This window comes from Canis lupus, chromosome 27 (genome assembly GCF_048164855.1).
Source record: "Canis lupus baileyi chromosome 27, mCanLup2.hap1, whole genome shotgun sequence".
Lineage (NCBI taxonomy): Eukaryota > Metazoa > Chordata > Mammalia > Carnivora > Canidae > Canis > Canis lupus.
Genome location: NC_132864.1, coordinates 39,316,639 through 39,341,084, shown reverse-complemented (window position 1 = coordinate 39,341,084; position 24,446 = coordinate 39,316,639). Strand labels below are relative to the sequence as shown.

At 41.0% G+C, this 24,446-nt stretch overlaps 1 protein-coding gene across 3 annotated transcripts in view; it reads left to right on the top strand.

Moving 5' to 3' along the window:
- LIPK (lipase family member K) overlaps positions 1-24,446 on the top strand; it is a 42,524-nt gene that overhangs the window by 4,344 nt on the left and 13,734 nt on the right. For 2 of the 3 annotated variants that reach the window (XM_072803681.1, XM_072803680.1), the window contains exons 2-7: positions 748-891; positions 14,010-14,125; positions 16,094-16,208; positions 18,996-19,194; positions 20,486-20,595; positions 21,776-21,912. In XM_072803681.1, the coding sequence (XP_072659782.1) occupies positions 14,021-14,125; positions 16,094-16,208; positions 18,996-19,194; positions 20,486-20,595; positions 21,776-21,912 (666 nt within the window). In that variant the 5' untranslated portion in view covers positions 748-891; positions 14,010-14,020. The remainder of the gene's footprint in view (positions 1-747; positions 892-14,009; positions 14,126-16,093; positions 16,209-18,995; positions 19,195-20,485; positions 20,596-21,775; positions 21,913-24,446) is intronic. The other variant, XM_072803682.1, reaches the window with a different exon arrangement.

Genomic DNA, 24,446 nt, shown 5'->3' with positions numbered 1-24,446 from the left:
AATTCTTAGGTTCTATTAGTTTTAGGAAAGAATATATAAAAGAGACAAATATCTATAATCTGAATTTTTAAAAAAGCGATTTATATGCCTGTGTATTTCTTGGAAAGTCGTTGCATACCCTGGAGTAAAGACCATTGGTATCACAATTCTTCCTCCTGACCATTTTTTCCCCACTTGATGTAATACCCTAAGAGTGTTTTCATGAACATTTTAATGGCTTTCTCTATGATATTTAATTAATCATCTAATATATTTAATTAACATACATTGTATTAAACACCGCTTTACAACTGAACCTCTGTTTTTAAGTTTTATTTATTTCAAATAACAAGCACAAAAGCAACTTTGTACAGAAAGATCCCCCACTCCCCTCCCACGTTCCAAGTGAAAAACATACTCTCTTGGTATCCATTTATTAAGTGGAACCTCTGAGACATAAGATATGAATGGTCGTAAGAAGTCCTGGTAAATGCAGCAATGCTGTTTACCAACTGAATTGCACTAATTTATGCCAGAACTAGTAATCATTGAGAACACCTGCTTTGCAACATAGTTTCCAGTTTCTTTTTAATCATGTTGTAATTATATACAATAAAAATGCACAAATCTCAAGGGTGCAATTCGGTGAGTCTCGACAATCAATCCCGGTCAAGGCCGAGTCCTGCTATCACCCAGAAGCTCTTGTACTTTTCCAGTCAATGCCACCACAATACATTTATTTTATCTGTTCTTCCCCCCCCCCCCAAGATTTTGTTTTTACGTCATCTCTACACCCAACGTGGGGCTTGAACTCACAACCCTGAGATCAAGAGTTGCATGCTCTGCCAACTGAGCCAGCCAGGAGCTGCTCATTTTACCTGTCCTTGATCTTCATAGACAAAGAATTACCAAGTAAGTATTCTTTTGTGTTTGGCTTCTTTCACTCAGCAAAACGTTTGCAAGATTGATCTATGCCGTGCGTGCCAATGGGTTCCATTGTATATGACACAACTGTGTAGCCCTTCTATTATTGATGGACATCGGGGTTATTTTCAATAATGTACTATCATGAATAGAGCTTCAAGGAACAAGTTTGCAAACAAGTCCTTATATAGACTTGTATTTTCTTTTATGTTGAGCAAACTAGCTAAAAAATGGGGTTTTAAAAAATTGCCAGTTTCTGACAGTTGTAATATTATAAACTCCCATCAGCAAAGTATGAGAAAACCAGTTGTTCCTCCTTCTCTCCAATATTTACTATTATTGGCTTGTTTGTTTATTTACAAAGTTTTATTTATTTATTTGAAGAGGGAGAAGGGCAGAAGGAGAGGGAGAGAGAGAATCTCAAGCAGACTCCACACCTAGGGTAGAGCCCAGTGTGGAGCCTGATCCCAAGACCCTGAGATCATGACCTGAGCCAAAACCAAGAGCTGGATGCTTAACCAACTGAACCACTCAGAAGCCCCAGTGGTCTAACATCAGCCAATCTAGTGGGTGTGAAGTAGTCGCTTGCACTTTTCTAATGACCAACACTATTGGACATCTTTCCATGTGTGTATCAGTCCTTCATGTATCCTTTTGTGAAGTGACTGTCCAAGTATTTTGCTAATTTTAAATTTCATTCTATTTCTTATTACTACTTATATCTTGAAAAATCCTAGACCTAAGTGCTTTACCAGATATTGAGGAAAGTGTTTTCCTATTGTCTGTGATTTGCCTTTTTATTTTCTTAATGGTGTTGTTGATGGCCAGAAGCTTATTTTAATAAAGCCTTGTTCATAATGTTTTTCCTTTTATAGCTAGTGGTCTATTTCAAATTCATAAAGATATTTTCTTCTGTCTTCTTCTAAGGGCTTTATAGTTTAATTTTTACGTTTAGATTTGTAATGCATCTCAAGTATATTTTTATGCCTGGTTAGAGAAATGTAGCAAAGTTGGGTATTTTTTTCCCCAAAATTGATATTCAGTTATTCTGGGAAAATTATTGAAAAGACTTTTCTTTTCTCATTGAACTGCACTAGAGCATATGTCAAAATTTGTTAGATCACATGTAATTTAGTCTGTTCCTGTACTCTAATCTTTTAATGGATCTTTCTCAATCCTTTTGCCAGTACCACATTGCATTGATTACAGTGGTTACATAGCAAATTCTTGAAATTTTACAATATAGGTCCTCCAATTTCGTTATTCTTTCTAAAACTAGCTTGAGCTATCATATGGTCTTTATATTTCTATATAAATTTTAAAAGCATCTTGTCAGGGATGCCTGGGGGGGCTCAGTTGTTGAGTGCCTGCCTTTGGTTCAGGGCATGATCCCAGGGTCCTGGGATTGAGTCCCCCATTGGGCTCCCCACAGGAAGCCTGCTTCTCCCTCTGCCTGGGTCTCTGCCTCTCTCTGTGTCTCTCAGGAATAAATTTAAAAAAATTTTTTTTTTATTTTTAAGAAAGTAGATTGTCATTTTTTATTAACAAGTCTGCAGGAATTGTCCCTGGAACTTAATCCATATATAGTTCAATTTGGGAACTACCGCTTAGCAATATGGAGTCTTTTATATATAAAGTAGGTGATTTCCCTCCATTTATTTAGGTTTCTCAAAGCTTTGCAATTTTTAGTGTGAAGATCTTGCCTTTTGTTCAAATTGTTACTTATTAGTTTTGTTTTTTATGCCATTTAATTCATATTTTAAAATTTTTGTTTTCTAAGCATATTTTTGTTAGCATATTTTTTATATTGACCTTGTGTGCTGATACTTTTCTGCATTTACTCATTAGATCTAGTAATTTTTGTTCACATTAGTTAGCATTTTCTAAATACATTATTATGTCATCTGCAGACATAGTTCCACTTCTACTTTCCCATCTTTATGCTTTTCTGTTTTTCCATTTTCATTTTTCACTCTATTTTATTTAATATCACCTGCTGCAGCATGCTGAAGAGAAGTGATACGAGCAGATATCCTGTCTTTTGTCCCATTCTTAAAGTGAAAGTATTGAGTATTTTACTGTTGATTATAATAATCACAGCTGGAAATTTTTCCTTTTTTTAAAAAAGATTTTTATTTATTTATTCATGAGAGACACAGAGAGAGAGGCAGAGACACAGGCAGAGGCAGAAGCAGGCTCCATGCAGGGAGCCCGATGTGGGACTCGAACCCAAGAATCCGGGATCACGCCCTGAGCCAAAGGCAGGCGCTCAACTGCTGAGCCACTCAGGCGTCCCTGGAGAATTTTTCGTAAGAGTCTTTCAACTAATTGAGAAATTTCTATTTCTACTTTTGGTTAGGAAGAGGAGTCGAGTTTTGTCAAATATATTTTCCAGTTTTGAAACTGATCTTTTATTTTCTAATTTGATTAATTTCCATATTCTTCTAATAATCTTGGCTACCGAGGAGCCACCCAGAAGGTTAAGAACAATTTATCAGGAAGGAAAGTACTCCAGCTGAGCCTCTTTAGTTAAAATAATTTTCTTTTGTCACTTTTTAAATATATGGGAAATATACATTTCAGTAATATTTTCAACTAAAAGAGTTAAAACCAGCAATAACAACAATTAAAAAAGCAAGTGATTTGCATTTACCTCTTTACCAATCTCATGTTATTTAGCAAATCCATATCGTGGGCCTACCAGGTGCCATGTGTTAATGGCCTGAATTCCTGTAAATAGTGAACAGATAAAGTACTTGCTGTAAATACATCACAGCTTGCTCAGAATAATCCTCGATTAAGCCAGACAGCGTATTTTTATTATTCCAGACCCCACACTGTGAGTCATTTGAGCTAAAGTTTGTTTTCCTCTTCCCATTAACCACAGCACCTGTTCAGCCTAATTACAGCCTTGGCGGGGATCTAAATCTGATTTACCTGTGCAGTTTACACTTCTGTTTATTTGCCTCAGAAAAGTCCTCTTTAAAAGCCCTTTATTTTTTTAAGATTTATTTATTTATTTATTTATTTATTTATTTATTTAATCAATCTTAGAGAGAGAGAGAGAGAGAGAGAGAGAGAATCCTCAAGTAGACTTCCTGCTAAGCCCGATGCAGGGCTCCATTCACAGCCCTGAGATCATGACCTGAGCCAGAATGAGGAGTCAGACACTTACCAACTGAGCTACCCAGGTGCCCCTAAGAGCCCTTTAAAACCTAACTGCTAGTGTGATTCTTTCTGCTACAGTGGGAAGGAAGGTGGAAGAGAGAACGAGAATGATGTAGGGAGAAGGAAAAAGGAGGAAAAAGAGAGGGAAGGCAGGAGGGAAGGAGGAAGAGACAGAGAGGGAAAAAGCAGACCCTTTGGAGTGGTGCACATCAATGATCAATAATTTCTCCTTCTCTTGAACAAAGAATTTTATCCCATTTTTTACCACAGGGCCAGGATGAGGAAGTGACAAGGTGACCAACTTCTTTTGAAGTCAATTTTTCGCTTGTATCTTTCTATATTAAATGACTGACAATTCTATGAAATGTGGTCTCGCCAATAGTCGTGAAATGAACTGATCCAAGGAATGCTCCAGCACAGGGTAGCGATGGACTGTACGACCCACTAATAAAGTTGTTTTCTGGATTAAATAAGTTAATTCATATAAACTGCTTTGAAAAGTTCCTGGTCCAAAGTTATTTTCAAAAATTATTATTACACAGGAAGCATACTACAAACAAGAGTGGGCCACCTGGGTTGCTCAGAATGACCAACTCTTGATTTTGGCTTGGGTCATGATCTCAGGGTTTTATGATTTCTCTATAAAGGTTATATCTGAAAGAGAAATCAGTTTGAATGACATAACAGCACATGCAGATGGCATGAGCTTGGCTCTGTGACCTGTCAGTTGAGTTAGAATCTAACAATATTATCAGGCATCTAATATATGCCAAATATCATCATCAGTTCTCTTTCAAAAACGAAGCCTGGAAATCTGCCCTTAAAATGAGGACTTAGAGGTGAAACACAAAGCAGAGTGCCAAGATATTTTCTTGTTGCACAGTTAAGTGAAATGTCAGCCAAATGTGTGGGAAATATCAGAAAGGGAGACAGAACGTAAAGACTGCTAACTCTGGGAAACGAACTAGGGGTGGTAGAAGGGGAGGAGGGCGGGGGGTGGGAGTGAATAGGTGACGGGCACTGGGGGTTATTCTGTATGTTAGTAAATTGAACACCAATAAAAAATAAATTAAAAAAAAAAAAAAAGAAATGTCAGCCAAGAAGCAAAACAAAAGAGCAAATTGAGCTGATGCTCCGGAGGAGTGTTGGGTTATTTCTACAGGCGTTGTCATTCGGATCTCCTTTGAAAAGGCTGACAATTCAAGCTTTTCCCAATTACTACTGAATTATGTACTATTCATCTTTGGAATGTTTATGAAGGAGGGCTACGACAGGCAGCTTGCTGTGTAATTTAAGAGACAACAGAAATTAAGCCATTGGGAAATGATGTCATCTTCAAATTTGTTAGAAGAAGATTTCAGAGCAAAGGGCAGTCAGAGAATGACTCAAAAGAGTTGAACCAGGCAAGAGGGAGAGTCCGGAGAGATGACAGTAGGGACATCGCAGGCGCGGGGAACAAGGACACAGAGAACTAGGGACTAAATCTGTCTAGTGACGTGTGTCTCCAAGTGTGAATTTGGAGCCACCTACACGGAGAACCACCTGGGGGCACTAATTGAAAATGCAGTTCTTAAAAAAATAAGTAAAGAAAAAAAAGAAGAAAAATGCAGCTCTTGAGTCTCTGCTTTACCTTAGAATCAGACTCTCTGGGAGACAGGGTTGAAGGTCCCAGTATTTGAGATTATGAGGTTTGAGAAAGGGAGTGGAGGGTACCAACAGGGCCAGGATATTGGCCACTGTGGTTGCTGCTTCTTTTTGTTCTCAACACTTCATTGAGGTGTGGCTTGTATATTGTAATGTGATTCCGTGTTGTAAAAGTGCAAGGCACGAGCCCTGACAAATAAAACCATGTAACTGTTGTAAGACCAGTCTTTTTTTTTTTTTAAGGTTTTATTTATTTATTTGAGGGAGAAAGAGAAAGGCGGAGGGGGGGGTCATGCACAAGCATAGGGGACGGGGAGAGGAGGAGTGAGAATTAGACTCCACCCTGAGCAGGGCTCCACCCCAGGACCCTGAGATCATGACCTGAGCAGAAGGCAGATGCTTCACGCCTGAGCCACCCAGGCGCCCGCCAGAAGATCAGTGTTGATATTAAATATTCGTCACCCAGGTGCCCGGATTCCAGGCACAGGAGTTTCAGTTGCTCAAAGTCCTTGCCAACCATCGGCCTTTTAAATCCCAGCTGTTCTAGTGGGTGGGAAGCGCTATCTCACTGTTATCTCAATTTGTATTTCCCTGACGATGAAATGCATGGGGCACCCCTTCATGTACTTATTAGCCATTCACATGCCTTCTCCTGTTCAAAACTTTTGTCCATTTTATTATTGGCTATTTGGCTTCTTACTGAATTGCAAGCTATTTTTATATATTCCGGATAAAATTTCTCTGTCAGATTTCTGTTTTACAGATATTTTCTTAAGATCAATGGCTTGATATTTAAATTTCTTAGTGTTGTCTTTTTAGCAGTACAGTTTTTAATTGGGTGAGATACAATTTATCATTTTTGTCTTTCATGTATTTTTGTGTCCTAAGATATATTTGCCTACCCTGATGTCACAAAGATTTTCTGTGTTTTTGTTTAAACTTTACTGTTTTTGCTCTTATGTTTAGGCCAATAATTTACTTTTAGCTTTTGTAAATGGTGTGAGTTAAAGGTTGAGCTTGACTTATTTTTCTTTTATGCACAGTTCTAGGACCATTCTTGCAAATATGATTCTTTGTTACTGAATTATAAGCTTTGTGCAAATTCAGTTGATTCTGGGTATGTGTATATTTGTGCACCAGTTGTTGTATCCCTTTGTACTAGATATTTATCTTGTGACACTACCACACAGTCAGTGTTGATTACTATAGCTTGGAAATCTTGAAATCAAGTAGTACTTGTTATCCAACTTTGTTTCTTTTGCAAATATGTTTTGGCTCTTTAGGTCACTTCACAATATAATGTAAATTTATTTGAGCCTCATAAAATGAGTTGGGAAGAGTTTCTTCCTTTTCTTTCATTCTTTTTTTTTTTTTTTTTGGTTTAATTTCTTCCTTAAATGTTAAATGGGATACTCAGTAAGGAAACCATTGAGGTTTCTTTTTATTATTCATGTCTTTTTTTTAAAGAAATTATATTTTTAAAAGATTTATTTATTTATTTTTTTTTTTTTTTTTTGAGAGAGAGTGTAAGCTGAGAGAGGGACAGAAGGAGAGAACCCTAGCAGACTCCACGCCCAGCATAGAGCCCAATACAGAGCTTGATCTCATGACCTTGAGATAATGACCTGAGCCAAAATCAAGAGTCAGAAGCTTAACCCACTGAGCCACCCAGGCGGCCCTATTCATGTCTTTTTAGGATCAAAGTAGAACATGGCTCAACTCAAAAAAAATTTTTAACAGATAAGACTAATATTTAGTAGTCAAGATACTCAAAAGTGGGATTTTTGTGTGTAAAAGCTTCTGAAAACTAATTCAATTTCTTTAATAGAATAGCACTCATCAAATGTTCTATTTTTTCTTGAAATGAAAATTGTTGAAGTTGTGTTTTTCAAAGAATTTGTCCAGTTAATGTAATTTATTAAACTAAGTGGCATGTTGTTCTCCCCATATTCCCTTATTACAATTTTATTATTTGTGATACAGTCCATGATATTCATTTTCAAATTTCTGATTCTGATACTTTATATAACTGTTTTTTTCTTGATTAGTCTTCCTGGTGCTTATCAGTTTTATTAATCTCATCAAAGGACCAACTTTGGAGTTTGTTAGTTTCTTTTTTTCATTTTATTGATTATATTCTCTTATCTGTATTACTTCTTTTCTCCTACTTACTATGGGCTTTTCTTTTTTTTTTTTTTTACTTAATAAGGTAGAAACTTGCAGTATTGATTGTTAGCTTTTCTCTCTCCTAATACGTTAATATACATCATTATATTATTATAAGTTAACATAATTATATTACATATTACTAATTTTACATGTAGTATTTTTATTCACTTAATTGCAAAAATTTTCCTAAGCAAGCTTTGGAAACACAGAAAGACCAGTTGCTAAGTCTCGCTCTGATGAATCTCTGTCTGCTCAATGGAAAAATAACACTAATGACGGGGTCTTTGTACCTACTGGCATATTCTGGCCAATTCTCACCCCGTATATGCAGTGTAGTTAAGAATTGGGGTGTGGATTCACTGAGAATGCTGTCCAACCATTGACGTCAGCCCTGATTAAATGGCTGCTTGATAAGCCTGACAGCAACTATCATGAAGCAATGAGAAAAGTGGAACAAACATCTCTATTTATTTCTATTATGTTTTTGTTTAGAAATTGGTATCCTTGATGTCATAACCAACGCGTCCATGAGTGCAAAATGCATTACTTGCAAGAGTTGCCTACATATAATTCACATGCACTCGATATAAAATATTTAAACCCAATTTGAAACAGAAAATGCAGCAAGGCAATATTCTTTTGAAAGTTCCCTTTTCTCCCTGGCTGCCTAGCTTGGGAGAAAGACAGAAAACAAGCATTAGAGAAAGATTCTTGAGCAACGAAGGACAGTCTTACAAGTACTCGCATTCCTTGTGTTACCTTTTCCCACCCAAAGCTGGGTGAGTCTGTAGCAGGTCTCACCCCTGTGGAGAGCATCTGTCTGCAGAAAACTTTTCAAAGATGAGGTTCCAACTTGGAGCTACTTGTGTCATTTTAGTCTTCCCTTGATTATACAATTTTTTTTTTGGTGTAGTGAACAGGAAAAAATATATATCTATATGTATTTGTGTGTGTGTATATATATGCATGTGTATATATTTCCCAAGAGTGTTCCTTAGAAAATTTGGGCCATAGTATGTTGATGTTATTCAAACAATAAAATTTTAAGAGCAAATGAGAATACAGTAAAACTGGTCAGGATTGCAGGACTACACTGACCCTTAGTTATAATATTGTAAGCTAAGACTCCCAGAGCAAGTCATTACATATATATGTACTTATGATGATAGCAGTATTGTTCACCCTAGGGGACATTTGGAAAGATAAGGAGGCATATTTGTATAATCTAATGGATTAGTGGGCAAGAACCAAGGATGATAAACATACTATCATAGGGACGCCAGGGTGGCCTAGTGTTTGAGTGTCTGCCTTCAGCTCAGGTTGTGACCCCGGGGTCCCAGGATCGAGTCCTGCATCGGGCTCCCTGCAGGGAGCCTGCTTCTCCCTCTGCCTATGTTTCTGCCTCTCACTGTGTCAGTCATGAATAAATAATTTTAAAAACCTATACTATCATATATAATTTTTAAGAGTATTTATTTATTTGAGAGAGAGAAAGCTGAGCAAGTGGGAGAGAACACTAGTGGGGAGGGGCAGAGGGAGAAGCAGGCTCCCCACTGAGCAGGGAGCCAATGCAGGGCTCAATCCCAGGACACCGGGATCATGACCTGAGCCAAAAGCAGAAGCTTAACCGACTGAGCCACAAGACACCCCTATTGTATATAAGTTTTATATAAGATGTAAACTATGCATTTATGAATAGTCTAACACATGCTTTCCTGTGAGCTCTTCTAACAAGTAGCATCTTCTGGGAGTCATGTTTCATAGAACGGAGTGTGAAATGCTGATTTAGAGTGATAAACCAATATAATTTATCTATATATATAGAGAGAGACTATATAGATATGTATATATAGATATATATATCTATGTATATAGAGATTATGTATATATAAACCTAAAATATATATATAATCTATGTTGAAGAAGTCTGGAGACTTGAGGCCCCGGGACCTCATCGTTAAGACTGAGAGCCCTCCGGAGCTCATCATGTGTCCTGCCTTAGTCTATCATCCTTCTCTGCATTCGTGTGCACCAGCAGGATGTCAGCGTGAGATGCACTCATCAGGGAGCTGTCATGGCAAATGGGCAAAGAATTAAGAGGCCACTTGGTATCATGGAGAAGAAGTGTCTCAATGAGTCAGCCTCACCCGACCATTACAGTGAATATTGTGAGGCTCAGATGGGGAAGAGCAGCTAAGGCCACCCCTGGAACGTGCAGCTCAGTGCAGCCCTGATGAGAAACGCCTGAGGAAAGTCTGTTTGGCTAGAACCACTAATCACGGAAGACAGAGGCTTCTCTTGCCTGGGCGTGTCACCCTTCCAAAGCAGGATCTAGCACACAGAGGCATGAAACAAAGCAGCCCAGTGGGCTCTGAGTCAGGGCCGCACAACAGAGCCACGACTAGTCCATTCTTGCAGCATCCCTGGGGACAAGTCTCCAGTTCCTCCTGCAGGCGGCACACGCTCTAGCCCCTCTGCGCCAGCACAGGCCCAGAGGCTCTCCAGCGGGCCCGTTACAGAGGGAGCTGGATGTGCTCTAAGGCGGGGAATCTTCACGTGTAGTGAGTGTAACTCCGAGGCCCAAACGCCGGCCACTCCACCGAAACCAGAGCATCTGAGTCGTGAGTGCTTTGAGGGGAAAGACCACTTTTAAAAATTTCCCCAACACCTTCCCGTCAGATAATCCTGAATTAAGGACATACTCACTTCAAACTGTGCTGTGAGAGAGGACCAATAAGTGGGTGAAGTTGTTAGTAACCTGTCTATGACAATGGCTGACTCAGAAAACCAACCTGCAAGGCCTGACAGCTGCTGCCTCTCGGGGACTCCAAGGGGCTGGAGGAGAGGAAAGCATACTCCAGGCTGGGTTGCCAGCACTGCTGCCAAACAAACTCAGATAAACTCGGCTCAAGAGAAGTCTATAACTCAAGAGACACGGGTTTAGAAAAGAGAGAAGAGTTTATCTTGGGTGCCAGCCACTGGGTGCAGAGGGTGGACGCTCCTGTTTTAACAACCAGCCTCACAGCAGAAGGAACACCTGGAGTTTTGTAGGAGAGGTTGGGGGTGGGGGGGTATGTGCAGGGGCGCAGGCAGAGAGCACATTTCATCAATACCCCAAGAAAGTGTGATAAGGAACAAGCACAATAGATCTTAGTTAGAGTATGAGTTGAGGTGTCCTGCGTGTGTCTAGTTTTAACTGTTGGGGTCTGCGGGTCTACAGGTGAGGAAGAGGGCTCGCTGACAACATGAAACTAGGCAAGAAAGATACGATGCAAAAGAGTGAGTCAATTTGGGGTCATCTTTAAGATGAAGGGACGTGCTCACTCAGTCTCCTACCCATCTGTTTACTTGACAGACATCTATAGGAACCCCCGTGCTAGCTCTCAGAGGGACAGAAATAAGAAGTTTCTTTTCTCAAGGAATCCAGGCGGTCTAGCTGTTCCTCCCAGGTTGGAATGCACATGAATCACTTGGGATCAGGGCTGAAAATGCAGACCCCTGGCCACGCCCCCACAGAGTCTCATTGACGTTGGCTGGGGTGACTTCTAAGCGTCTTCATTGTTTTTTTATAGTAATTATGATGCCTGTGTTCTATGTGACACTAATCAGGCACGTAGTAGCCAGAGGGCCCTGTCAGCCTATTCCCGATGGACCGAGTGATTAAGAACCTAACTCTCAGGAGCATCTCCTTCAGAGCCTGGCAACAAGAGCCAGACTCCAGGGAAATGACTTGACTCTTTAAGACCCAGTCTCATTTGAAATAAAATGGAGATATATTTCTTATCCTTTGGGATCATTTTGAGACTAAAATGAGGTCATGTGTGTCTGGTACCTAACTTAGCACATAATAGGTGCCTAATGGATAGTTGCACTAGTAATCATAATTATCACTATTGGTGGTGTTATCTCTACCAATGTGATTCACCAGAATTAAGCTCTATCAATCAATATGAGTTATATATAAATATATTACATTAATATAAAGTATATATACTCCATTGATCATATTAATTATGATATGCTAATTATATTAATACACATGGTCAACAGAGTTTATGACCCTGAGGAAGCCAAGAGAGAAATTCGTGGAATTTTCTAGAACAATACTGGAGGCATCTTCTGAAAAATCCATTTCCTACAGGGTGAGACTTACCATGTCTTATATTGAAAAAAAAAAGAATGTATTAGCAGAGTATTATGCATTATTAGAGTGTGTTTTCCAACATAATTTGAAGATCTCCACTTTGTAAAGACGGTAGTGAATGGGAGGTCTCCTGCAAAGAGTCACCCTATGTTATTTATGGTCGTTTTCTTGTTCTTTGCTTTTATATTTAAGTGGTTTCTTTTCTTTTTTTAAGATTTTATTTATTCATGAGACATACACAGAGAGAGAGGCGAGACACAGGCAAAGAAGCAGGCTCCCTGCAGGGAACCTGATGTGGGACTCGATCCCAGGACCCCGGGGTCACTCCCTGAGCCGAAGGCAGACGCTCAACCACTGAGCCATCCAGGTGTTCCTAAACTTAGGTGGTTTCAAAGCCAAATGGGGAATATAATCATCTTTTCTCTCCCATAATTTGACAATTTTCTATTTGAAAAGTAACTTTCTTATGATAACGTAATACTGGATCTAAAAAAATTATGAAGCATGGCAAGTCCTGGAAAATGAGAAAATAATCACCCACATATTCACCATCATTTAAAAAAAATAAAAGTAAATAAAATTTGGCATTTATGTAACCAACCTAATGTTGAGTGTTCTCCTTGGTGAGTCACAGATAGAAACCACAGCACCTGGAGTGGTAGCACGAAGGAAACTTTATTTGCAGCAAATAAACAGATGGCGGGGGGACCACTTCCAAAGGTGGGACTTCCCAGCAAAGGTGGGTGGGTGGGTTCCTTTTATTCAAGGTTAGAATGAATATTCAGATAGAGGAGCCTTGTCATCCGATGTGTAGGCAGGGGTAAGGTCGAGCTGGGCGGGAAGGAGCTATGCCTCTACACACATTGCATGCTATGTCAATAGGGTTGCACTCCTCCTCGGGAGGAGATTTTGGTATTATAATGAGGTCGAGGTAACTGTGGGTCACTCCATGGTCCATCTGCACAGGCGTGATCTGTGGTTGAGCTCAAACCAGCCTGGATGCTCTAGGCCACCAGAGCTCTTCCCCTCATTATTGCTTGCGAGGTAGTTCTGGTTTCCATCATGGGATGCTGTGCCCCTCATGTTTTTTTCTGAGTGAAGAGATAACCTAGAAAAAAGAACTTAAGGAAAATGTGGGACGACAGTAGGTGGGTACATGTACGTGGGCAGTCAGGGTCAGCTCTAGAGGTCAATCACGAGGGGCTTGGCAGGTGACACTTAGTCTTTTTCTTTCCTCTTTATCATTTGTTTTGTCAGTGAAATTAAAATATGTACACAACTTACTTTGCTTTTCCCTTAATATTCTATAATAGAGATTTCACATAACACATATGAACATTATACTTGGTGGCTAAATACCATTCTCCCATAATTTATTTTATCAATCTCTTACTTGGTAAATTTCACTATTTTAAGATATATGATCAGGAATGATTCTATAATATTTATTTCTTTATTATTATGTATATTATTTTTCTTTTTGGATAGACTGCTGGAAACAGAATTATTGAGTGAAAAGTATGGATATTTTTAAATTTGTAAGACATGTTAATAAATTTGTCTCCATAAAGGTTGTGTCAATGCTTAGTCCCATGATCAGAAAAAAAAAAGGAATCAATTTACTTGATAACTGGAGATACTAAATGTGCTTTATTAATATATTGGCCATTATATTTCTTTCTCTGCAAATTCTACATTCCCTTCTTTTGTCCAGCTATCTATTAGAGACTTATTTGATGTTGATTTCTTCCTTCTTTCCTTCTTCCCCTCATTCCTCCCTTCATTCTTTCTTTTCTTACTAAAATTCATAATTTCAGATTTTTCATGGAATGAGTCTTGAATATTAAGTTTATTGCTGGCTAAAGCACAACCTAGAAGTATGTTTCTACTCTTTCCTGCAGTCGTATTATAGAATGATTACATCAAAGTTCATTTGTAGAATTCTCTTTGATGACAAATATATTAATATTTCCTTTCCCAGGCAGACCGCAAATGTGGCAGCTGTTAGCAGCAGCATACTGGATGCTTCTTCTTGGACCTATATATGGTTATCACAAGAAAGAGAGTATCACAAATCCTGAAGCTAATATGAATATTGTAAGTCTTTCATTAAGAAAAAACATTAAGAAATTATTAATTTATCATCAATTAGATATAATTGGTGTGCTTGTCTACACCCAGTTCTACATTGACTAAATCTGCTTGCTCCCCTATTCCCTGGCATGGCTAACCAGGAGCTGAAAGTTGCTAATTTAAATTTTTTTAAAGATTTTATTTATTTATTCATGAGAAATACAGAAGGAGAGGCAGAGACACAGGCAGAGGGAGAAGCAGGCTCCATGCAGGAAGCCCAATGTGGGACTCAATCCCGGGACCCCAGGAGCCACCCAGGGGTCCCTAATTTAAACTTTGAAAGACTTGAGCCAAGTTGGGGCAGTAATATTCACTTTTCTGGTGGTTTGAACTACCATCTGATGGTGGTTTCCTGAATAGAAGTTTCATGAGTTCATACAGATGACCTCTACAGAATTTCCTTGCATTCTCCCTAAAGCTTTTTCTAGAACAATTTCTTAAATTTATGAGTTGTATCAGGTTTATTTTTTTAGTTTAATAAGCCAGACATGGTTTCGAAGTTTTGAACTGAAAGTATCTTGATGCAAAAATTTATATAAAAAATGGAATGGAATAGAGTGGAATGGGATAGTGCTAGTCAAAAGAGGGAAGGAAGGAAGGAAGGAAGGAAGGAAGGAAGGAAGGAAGGAAAGAAGGAAGGAAGGAGAAGAAAGAGAGAAAAGAAAGAAAGAAGAAAGAAAGAAAGGAAGGAAGGAAGGAAGGAAGGAAGGAAGGAAGAAAGAAAGAAAGAAAAAAGAAAAAAGAAAGAAAGAAAGAAAGAAAGAAAGAAAGAAAGAAAGAAAGAAAGAAAGAAAGAAAGAAAGAAAGAAAGAAAAAGTGAAACAAAACAAAAGAAAAAAGAAAAGTCAAATGACCAATTTCTACCTTGGGCCTCATCCCAACGGGCTATCCCATTTTCTTGTATACATGGTGCACCACTGCTGGCCTCCCCCCAAGCCAAGTTTGTGTTAGAACCATAAGAATGAAAGTGTCACAGTTTAATTAGCGTCTCCTGTCGTTCCTCTCTCCACAGTAAGCAGCAGGTACCCCGAACCTCCTACGGTGCCGAACCCACAGTCCGTGACGATATGTCTCCATATCAAAACTTCCCTCTTGTTCTCATATTCACACACATTCTCTTTCTTCCTGTTCTGGGCGCTTTTCGGCTCTTAACTATTCTATAAAGATACTAAGAATAATACACATCGACAGAGCACTTATTTTGTGCCAGGCATTATTCTAGACACTTTATGTATAATCCTCAGTACAAATCTGTGAAGAGATACTCGTATTATTTTTATTTTACAGTTGAGGAACAAAAAGGTTATATAACTTGCCCAAAGTTGCGCAGCTGAGAAAGAACTAGATTTCGATGCCATATGGTTTGTCTCTAGAGTCTAGGCTCATAACCACCCCCTTTAAATAGCCCCGTAATATGTGCACACCTGTCGTGCACCTTGCATGGGCAACTGCACAATCCTGTGGTAAAGACATGAGCTTTGGAGCTGAACTTATTTCGGCTCTGATGTTGTCATATTCTCTTCCTAGTGGACAATCTCGGGTAGAGTCTTCATCTTGCTGAAACTCTGTTTTCTCCACTTTAATGGGTGTAATCCCATCTCAAAGGCTTGTTGGGCATGTAACTTGTTACTAGTCACAGGGTCCTTCACAGTCTTTCACGGTTTCCCTCATTTTGACCATACAACTTTTTTTCCAAACGTTTGGGAACGAACCCGGATGCATCAATAATACCAAGCCAGGCAAACGTCCCCATGCCTCTGCATGCAACTTCTTCTAAACCCTCCTCAAGTGATCCTGATTTTCCTGCCATATACATTCTGTCCCAGTACATCGTTGAACAGTCAGTCGTACAACTTAAAGTACATTGCAACGTAGGCATAAAAACCAAGAGCCGACATCATGGATGTGTCTCTTTTCCTCTCTTCTTTTCAGAGTCAGATTATTTCCTACTGGGGTTACCCTCATGAAGAGTATGACGTCGTGACCGAAGATGGTTATGTCCTCGGAATTTACAGGATTCCTCGTGGAAGACGATGTCCAAGAAAAAGTAGGGTTTGTTTCGTTATGGAAAGAATAACGCCTAAAGCAGAGCAGAATAATTCCTAGGTGTGCTGAGGGCAGCTGGGCAGCTTTCGTTCCGAAATAGAGCCTGGTCTTTTCCACTAGAGGAAGAAACTCTTCACCTCTACTGGTCCTGCTCCATTTCTCTTCTGGGATCCTTTGGAGTCTTCAAAGCATTTAGATACGCAGTTGGCTCAAACAGTAGAGGAGTTAGGGATACGCTATCCCTACTGCAAGCAGCTGAAAACTCACATAGAACTTTTGACTCGCCCCAGATTTAACTACTAATAGCCCAATGTTGACCAGAAGCTTTATCCGTAACGTAAACAGTCAATGAACACATATCTTGTACGTTATGCGTATCATATACTCTGTTCTTACAGTGAAGTCAGCAGAGAAAAGAAACCATTAAGAAAACCGTAAGGAATAGAAAGGACATTTATAGCACTGTATTTGTCAAAGAACCCCACATCTAAGTGGACCGTGTCGTTCAAAGGTCCACTGTACACTGTTTATCTAGTCTTACTTTCCTCCATCACTTTGTCCCTCCAAAAAAGAAAATCACACAAAGGAAAACCTGGTCTTGTTCTAGAGATACCCTCTTCGGGCGTAACAACCAGGCCCTCGGCGGCATCTCGATGTCTTTTTCTCCCTCGCTTCCTATATCCAGCCAATCGCCAACATCTCTCAACTTGGCCTCCAGGTTCTGCTCTCATCTGAAAACTTCTCTCGGCCTCAATTTTACTCAAGTTCAGGCTTGGCCATGATCACCCTCTTTGGCTTCCGCCGCCATGACAGCTTTCCAACTTACTTCATTTGTAATTAGTCCTTAAGTCATCGGGACTTCAGGTTTTAAGTAAATCTGATTAGTGCTATACTTAAGCTTAATTAATGAGCTGATTCTAGCTCCTGTGATGCAGCTTGATCCCTGTGGAGAAAAGGGGAATCCGCCTGGCAAGGACTGTTTGCTTTCCTCTCTCGTCTCTTGGCCCCTCTGCCACTTAGGAGTCTTTATAACACAACTTCCCGGCATCCGAATGGTTAATCATGTAAGGAGGAAAATCTAGATTCTGAAAGAGAGAGAGAGATGTCGTTGACCTTATAGAACCAACCATCCCCCCGGAGAACTCCAGTGCCTGTGGACATCCTCGTGAGAACTTGGCCCAAACTTCTATTCCAGCTCTGCCAGCTAGCTGCCAAGAGGCATGAGGTGGCCCGCTGAGGTATAGACAGAGGCTGCGGGGCCCGGATCACAGGGGGCCCACGGCCGGTGACCGCGCTTGGGTGATAATTTAGCAGAATTGGTAACAGCTCTTCTTCCTATTTCCTTCAAAGGTAGACAGAATGGACATAGACCTTATTTTTTCAGGATTTTATATATTTATTCATGGAGACACCGAGAGAGGCAGAGACCCAGGCAGAGAGAGAAGCAGGCTCCCTGTGGGGAGCCGGATGTGGGACTCGATCCCAGGACCCGGGGTCACGGCCTGAGCCAGAGGTGGACACTCCACCCCTGAGCCACTGGGTGCCTGGAATGGACACAGACCCAGTTCCTGCGTCGGGGTGGCCGAGGGCTCTCCAGGGGCCAGTGGTAGCCAGCCTGACCTCCAGCGCTGGCCCCGCGAGGCAGCCGAGGGCCCTGGGTGCCAGCCCAGCACCACAAACCGTTTGTAAAAGTCGGGAAAGTGGTCGCTTTCTCTCTCTTTCCTGTGTCTCAACTCCATTTCCCTGCTTTCTCGGTCCAGCTATTCCAATTCCACATTGTGAACAGGATTTTTGTATATAAAGTTCACAATTTTATGTTGTGTGACATTTCACTGAGCGTCTTGCATCTTGTTTTTCTGCTTTCTGACAATGTGAATTAAATGATGCAGCATGTGTAAAATCTAGCCCACTGCCTGGCGCTCGGTCGATATTCAAAAATGGCGTTTTTAATGTTTCTGTTATTACCTTGAGAAAAATGTAGTTTTGTAATCACATGCTTCTTGAGAAGTAAAATGTTATTGATATGAATAATAATAATAATAGAGAAAGAATTTACTATGCTGGATAGTCTTTTATTATTTTACTATTTTTATTAATATTATTTTATTATAATATGATATAATAATATATTATATTTATGATATAATATCATGATACAATATTATTTTATTATTTTTTACCTTTCTTTTTAAATATTTATTTATTTATTTTAGAGAGAGAGAGGGAGAGAGATAGAGAGAATGAGGGGGGAAAGAGCAAAGGAGCAAAGGGAAAGAGAGAACCTGAAACAGTTTCCCTGCTGAGCTCAGAGCGCAACGTAGGGCTCGATCCCAGGGCCCTGAGATGATGACCTGAGCCACAGTCAACAGTCAGCTGCTCACCTGACTGAGCCACCCAGGCTCCCCTATGGATTTTAATTCTAATTTAATTCTTATGACTACATTGGAGGTAGCATTTCTTATTAGGGCTCATTATACAGATAAGCTAACTGAGGCACAAAGGGGTTGATGTGTCGCAGCACAGACTTTGAGCGAGTACGGCCCGACTCCAGGGCCTGCAGCACAGCATAAAACATTATAATTAATCCAGATTTTACAAAGAGACACACAGGACATGAGAAGACAGTTAAGTCCCCCAAGTAAGTTGACACAGGACGCAAAGGCAGGGTAGCCTGGGGCCGATTTCAGCCATCCCCTCTGCTCTGCCGCAGAGGCAGCTGGGACGGAGAGGGGCTTGTAGACACGGAGGAGTCCAGTCATGAAGCTCTTGGTGCCCACGTGTTTTTCAGCTCTGAGGCCTGTTGTGTATTTGCAGCACGGCTTGATCGCGTCTGCCACTAACTGGATCTGCAACCTCCCCAACAACAGCTTGGCTTTCCTTCTGGCAGATTTCGGTTATGACGTGTGGATGGGGAACAGCCGGGGAAACACCTGGTCCAGAAGACACCTGAAGGTTTCCCCCAAGTCTCGAGAGTACTGGGCCTTCAGGTAAGAAGCTCCGGACTCACACAGAGCCAGTCGCCACTTATACGATTGTTGTCGCGTACAGTCAAACAGGGGCATTGTTCATGTGTGTGGCTGAGCTCCCGCTGCCTTGCCCCTTCCTGCGCACGTTCACCGGTAGAATCCACTAGAATGAAACACACGTCTCCCTACCCAGGCTTTCTTCACAGGCTCTGGAGAAATGCCCTTATTCGTGGCATTGCTGTTCATTTTAGAAACCCCACTTGTTGCTGTGTGTGCAAAGGAAAAGAGCCTCGAAAGCAAAGATCACGTTTAGAAAGGTGACTTCCAGCAATACCAACCGCTTTGCCTGTGTCAACCCCAAAGGACGTTTACCTGGTGTGCTTGCTAAAAAGGAAAACTGAAACTGAAAGGGACATAGGACCAGAACCTAGGTTCTGGGTGCAATTTTTGAGAACCAGACGCTCATGATAAGCCAAGAGTCAGCCTGGATTGGGGGGACTCTGCACAGATGACGCCCCAAATGTCCGTCTGCCGAGGTTGCGAGTAAATCACAGGCTGGCAGGGCCAAGACGGGTCCCTGGACTCAGGTCCTGGGGAAATAGAGAGAAAGCCTGACCATAGAAGGATGCCCCGGCCGGTTCTGCTCTAAAAGCCGCACCTGCTGCATCCTGGGGCCAACCCTTATGGGCCGCCAGAGCTGGGAAGCGTGCCTGGAAGGTCACTAAAGCCCTCGTGCCTTGACTTCATCCCTCCTTCTTCCTAGAAGCCATTTGGTATTTCCTAAGTCCACACCCAGGGCAATCGTGTCCTGGCATGATTACAAGTATCACCTTGATTCCCTGGAGAGTATTTCCTGGCTGTGACCAGAACCAAAGCAGTTGAGGTGATTGATAAACACACGGATCACCAGACCTCTTCCCCAGAAATTCGGGTTCGGTGGGTCTGGGCCGACGTCAACAAATCTGCTTTGAAAATAAGCACTGCAGGTATTGTTCTTTTCAAGGGAGTTTGGTAAATCTGATCTATAATTAAGTGAATGATGATGAGCCTTGTAGGAAAATCCTCTGTGGGCCTTTGCAAAGCGGATTTTTCTAATTCTCATCTCTTAACCATGTTACTCTTGCAATCAAGGTGGCATCCTCCAAAGTTGCAGAGACGCCTAATGCTCTAAATAGACTCTAGTCTTAAGTCAACAAAAAGCCAGGTATCTCTGTCTGCTGTAAGTGCTTAACCGTCGCAGGCCTGACAGTGAGATGATGTTCTTTTGCCTTTTTCTTCTTCTTCCGACTGTGTTGTTCTTTCTCTTTGACAGCTTGGACGAGATGGCTAACTATGATCTCCCGGCCACAATCAATTTTATCTTGGAGAAAACAGGACAAGAGCAACTCTATTACGTGGGCCACTCCCAAGGCACCACCATAGGTGTGTTTGGGGCAGGGGTGATCTGAGTGTCCCAGGACCTTCCATATTCATGAAGGGCTCAAAACTTCTTCTTTCTGGGCATCCTCTAGCTTGAAGACTTGAGCTGGGAAAATATTTCTTCTGACCGCTTTCCGAAGGGTAAATAAAACCAGGATGACAACAGGGATTTCTGCTGTCCCAGGACTGAATTTGGAAATTGATGGATAAGCCGGAGGGTGAGGGAATGATTCGCGTGTGTACACCACACACACGCATAGTCGCCAGACTCGGGTTTAGAGGCTGGGACGGCTGAGATAAAAATGATACAGGTCTTTCCCTTAAAGAGCTTGCTGTCTAATGAGGAGGACATCAAAAGGAAAGCAGAGAATGACAAAGCATGGAGGTCATATGCCACAATCCATGCTTCCTTTAGTTCCCAGAGGCACGGGGATCGGGTTGGGCTAGAGATCAGTGGGCCGTGCTGACAATGCCGTGAGGCATTTGTTCCCTTCCCTGCTCCCCACGTAGCTAGCCACCCCAACGATGCCAAGAACATCTCCACCAGTCCCTGTTCTCTCCCCGGATCCTAATCAGGCTCCTGGCGTAGAGTAGGTCTCTATGCCATGCAGCTTCCGTGTGTCCCTCATTGCAACCCACAAGCACTTGAGACCATTATCATCCACATCTTACAAGTGGCTGAATCTGGAAATCCTCTCGAATGGTGAGAACGCCAAATAATACCTTCAGTTACAGACACGGGTAATTCAACCTTCAGAAGAATCCTCCTCTAAGGATTCTATTTTCCACGTGTGCAAATTGAGAAAACTAAGAGACGTCCCGCAGCCCGTGAATAGGAAGCCCAAATTGCAACCCAGTGCTGTCTGATATTACCAAGTACGGTCAAGGGAGCATGGCCCTCGGGGTTTACCTAGACATGCCCCACAATGCGTATTTGAACCCCTTCTGCAACACTGTCTACGAGTAGACTTAAATTCTCCAGGGACAGGAAAGTCACTGTGTTTTGAATTAGCCAGTTGTATCCTTGAGAAGTTTAGGAAATTCTTCCCTACAAATGGTACTTACTCTGAGTTGTTCTTTTAGTTTCTGTCATTATTGTTCTTAATGTGATTACTTTTGTTATCATTTACGATGAATGAAGAATTGTTTTAAATCTATAAACTAACGTGTTCTTCCCTTTCAGCCTTCATAGCATTCTCTACAAATCCAGAGCTGGCTAAAAGGATTAAGATATTTTTTGCATTGGCTCCAGTCATCACAGTGAAATACACCCAGAGTCCTCTGAAAAAATTTACAACTCTTTCCAGGGAAGTAGTCAAGGTATGTGACTTCTCCAAGTTTAAATATGTAGTAACTAAAACGAGCTCTATTTTCACTGATTTCAAGAGAAGAGAACCTTAGACAAATGACATTTTACATGCTTCTGAGGCTATAACAGATCTAAGGTGTCCATGTAGAGCTACCGGTGATGGGATTTTACCAAGAGGGTTCAGAGAGCTCACTCGGATACCATCCGACATTGTTGTCTAAATCTACATCAGGGCTTCCATCCTATGTCATTCCACAACTCACAGAGAAAGCAAATGTTGAGTTGATTGATTTGTTTAACCTAGTAGGTTAAGTTTCTCTCTAGTGGCCCTTGGTTTTTGAGGAGCAATATGGATCTTTGTAACTACTGTTAAGGTCACAGCATGGAGCAGACGGCGTGGGGTTGGATCCTAGCTGGCTGGGTGAATCTGGTCAAGATCATAAATGTTTTGTGAATCTTTTCCTTCATCCTTAAAGTGGGGATAATGATAGTTCCTACTCATAGGGCTGCTGTGAGGATTGAGTTCAGACATGTGGATCCCTTAGAACCAGGTCTTGCACCTGGTCTTAATAAAATTATATTTAATTATAAGCTTTTAATAAATGTCAGCTGCTCATTGCTGTCATGGTTTGCCTAGAACATACTTTCCCCCATCACTGAAAGCCCAACTTTTTTTTAAGATTAATGTATTTATTTTAGAGAGAGAAAGAAAGAGAGTGAGCATGAGCAGGAAGGGCAGAGGGAGAGGAAGAGGGAATGTGAAGCAGACTCCCTGCTGAGCACAGAGCCCTATGCAGGGTTCGATCTCACAACCCTGAGATCATGACCTGAGCTGAAAGCAAGAGGCGGATCTTTAACCAACTGCACCACCCACTGAAAGTCCAACCCTACTCAACTGCCCACACTTCACAGACGCTCAGCCTGTCAGCTCCTCAAAATCTGGGCAACATCCCGAACTCCAGATTCTCTCTGCAAGCTGACGGCTAACTAATCTGGCCAGTTACTCAACTGAAGTGAATTGGTCCATGTGGCTTAGTGTGTTTTCCTCTTACATGTTGACAAGGCCTTCCCCCATGGCAGCTAACACTGATCGTTGTGTCCAGTGACTTCAATTAAGCCAGACGAAAGTAAGACCATTTTTATAGAAGTCAGGGATTCTAGCTTGTGAGAAATAAGTAAATTAGCCTATAGTGATTCAATCTCATACCTATGCAACCCAGAAAAAAACAGAAACAAATAAATAAAAAGATACCCTGCGTCCATGGATTGGGGGGATTAGTATCACTAATGTGTCCATACAACCCAGAGTGAACTGCAGATCCAGGGCTGTCCCTATCAAAATTCCAATGGCAATTTTTATGGAAATAGAAAAAAAACTATCCTAAAATTTACGTGGAGATACAAACACCCCAAATAGACCAACCAATCTTGTGAAAGTAGAACAATAGTGGAGGCATCACCATCACACTTCCTGATTTCAAACTCTATTAAAAACTATAGTAATTAGAACAGTATCATACTAGCATGAGAACAGGTAATAGGGTCTCCTGGGTGGATCAGTGGTTGAGTATCTGCCTTCAGCTCAGGACATGACCCCGGAGTCCCAGGATCGAGTCCCACATCGGGCTCCCCACAGGGAGTCTGCTTCTCCCTCTGCCTGTGTCTGTGCCTCTCTCTGTGTGTGTCTCATGAATAAATATATAAAATCTTTAAATAAAATAAAATAAAATAAAAATAATTTTAAAAGACAGGTACATAGACCAGTGGGATAGAATAGGAAGCCAGAAATAAACCCATACTTATGGTCAACTAATCTTTGACAAAGATGCTATGAACACACAATGGGGAAAAGACAGTCTCTTCCATACATAGTGGTAGGATAACTGGAAGGCCACATGCAAAAGAATGAAAATGAACCCCTATGTTACACCACTCAAAAAAATTAACTCAAAATGGATTAAAGATTTACACTGAAGACCATGAAACCATAAAACTCCTAGAAGAAAACATAGGCGAAAGCTCCTCGACGTTGTTCTTGCCAAAGGCTTTCTGGATAAGACACCAATAGTACAGGCAATAAAAGCAAAAATAAGCAAACGGGATTAACTAAAAAGCTTCAGCACAGCAAAGGGAGCGATCAATATGTTGAAAATGCAACCTATAGAATGGGAGAAAGTATTGGCAAACCATGCATCTGATAAGCGGTTAATAACCAAAATATATAAAAAGCTTATACATTTCAATGGCCAAAAAGCAAGAAATTGAATTTTAAAATGGGCAAAGGACAAGAATGCACATTTTTCCAAAGAAGACATGCAAATGACCAATAGGTACATGGAAAGATGCTCAATGCCACTCATCATCAGGAAAATCCAAACCAAAACCACAGTAGGGTATTATCCCACACTCACTAGGTGACTATTATCAAAAAAAAGATAAGAAATAACAAGTGTTGGCGAGGATGTTGAGAAAAGTCAACCCTTATGTGCTGTTGGCAGAAATGCCAATTCGTGTAGCCCCTGTGACAAACAGAATAGACAAATTA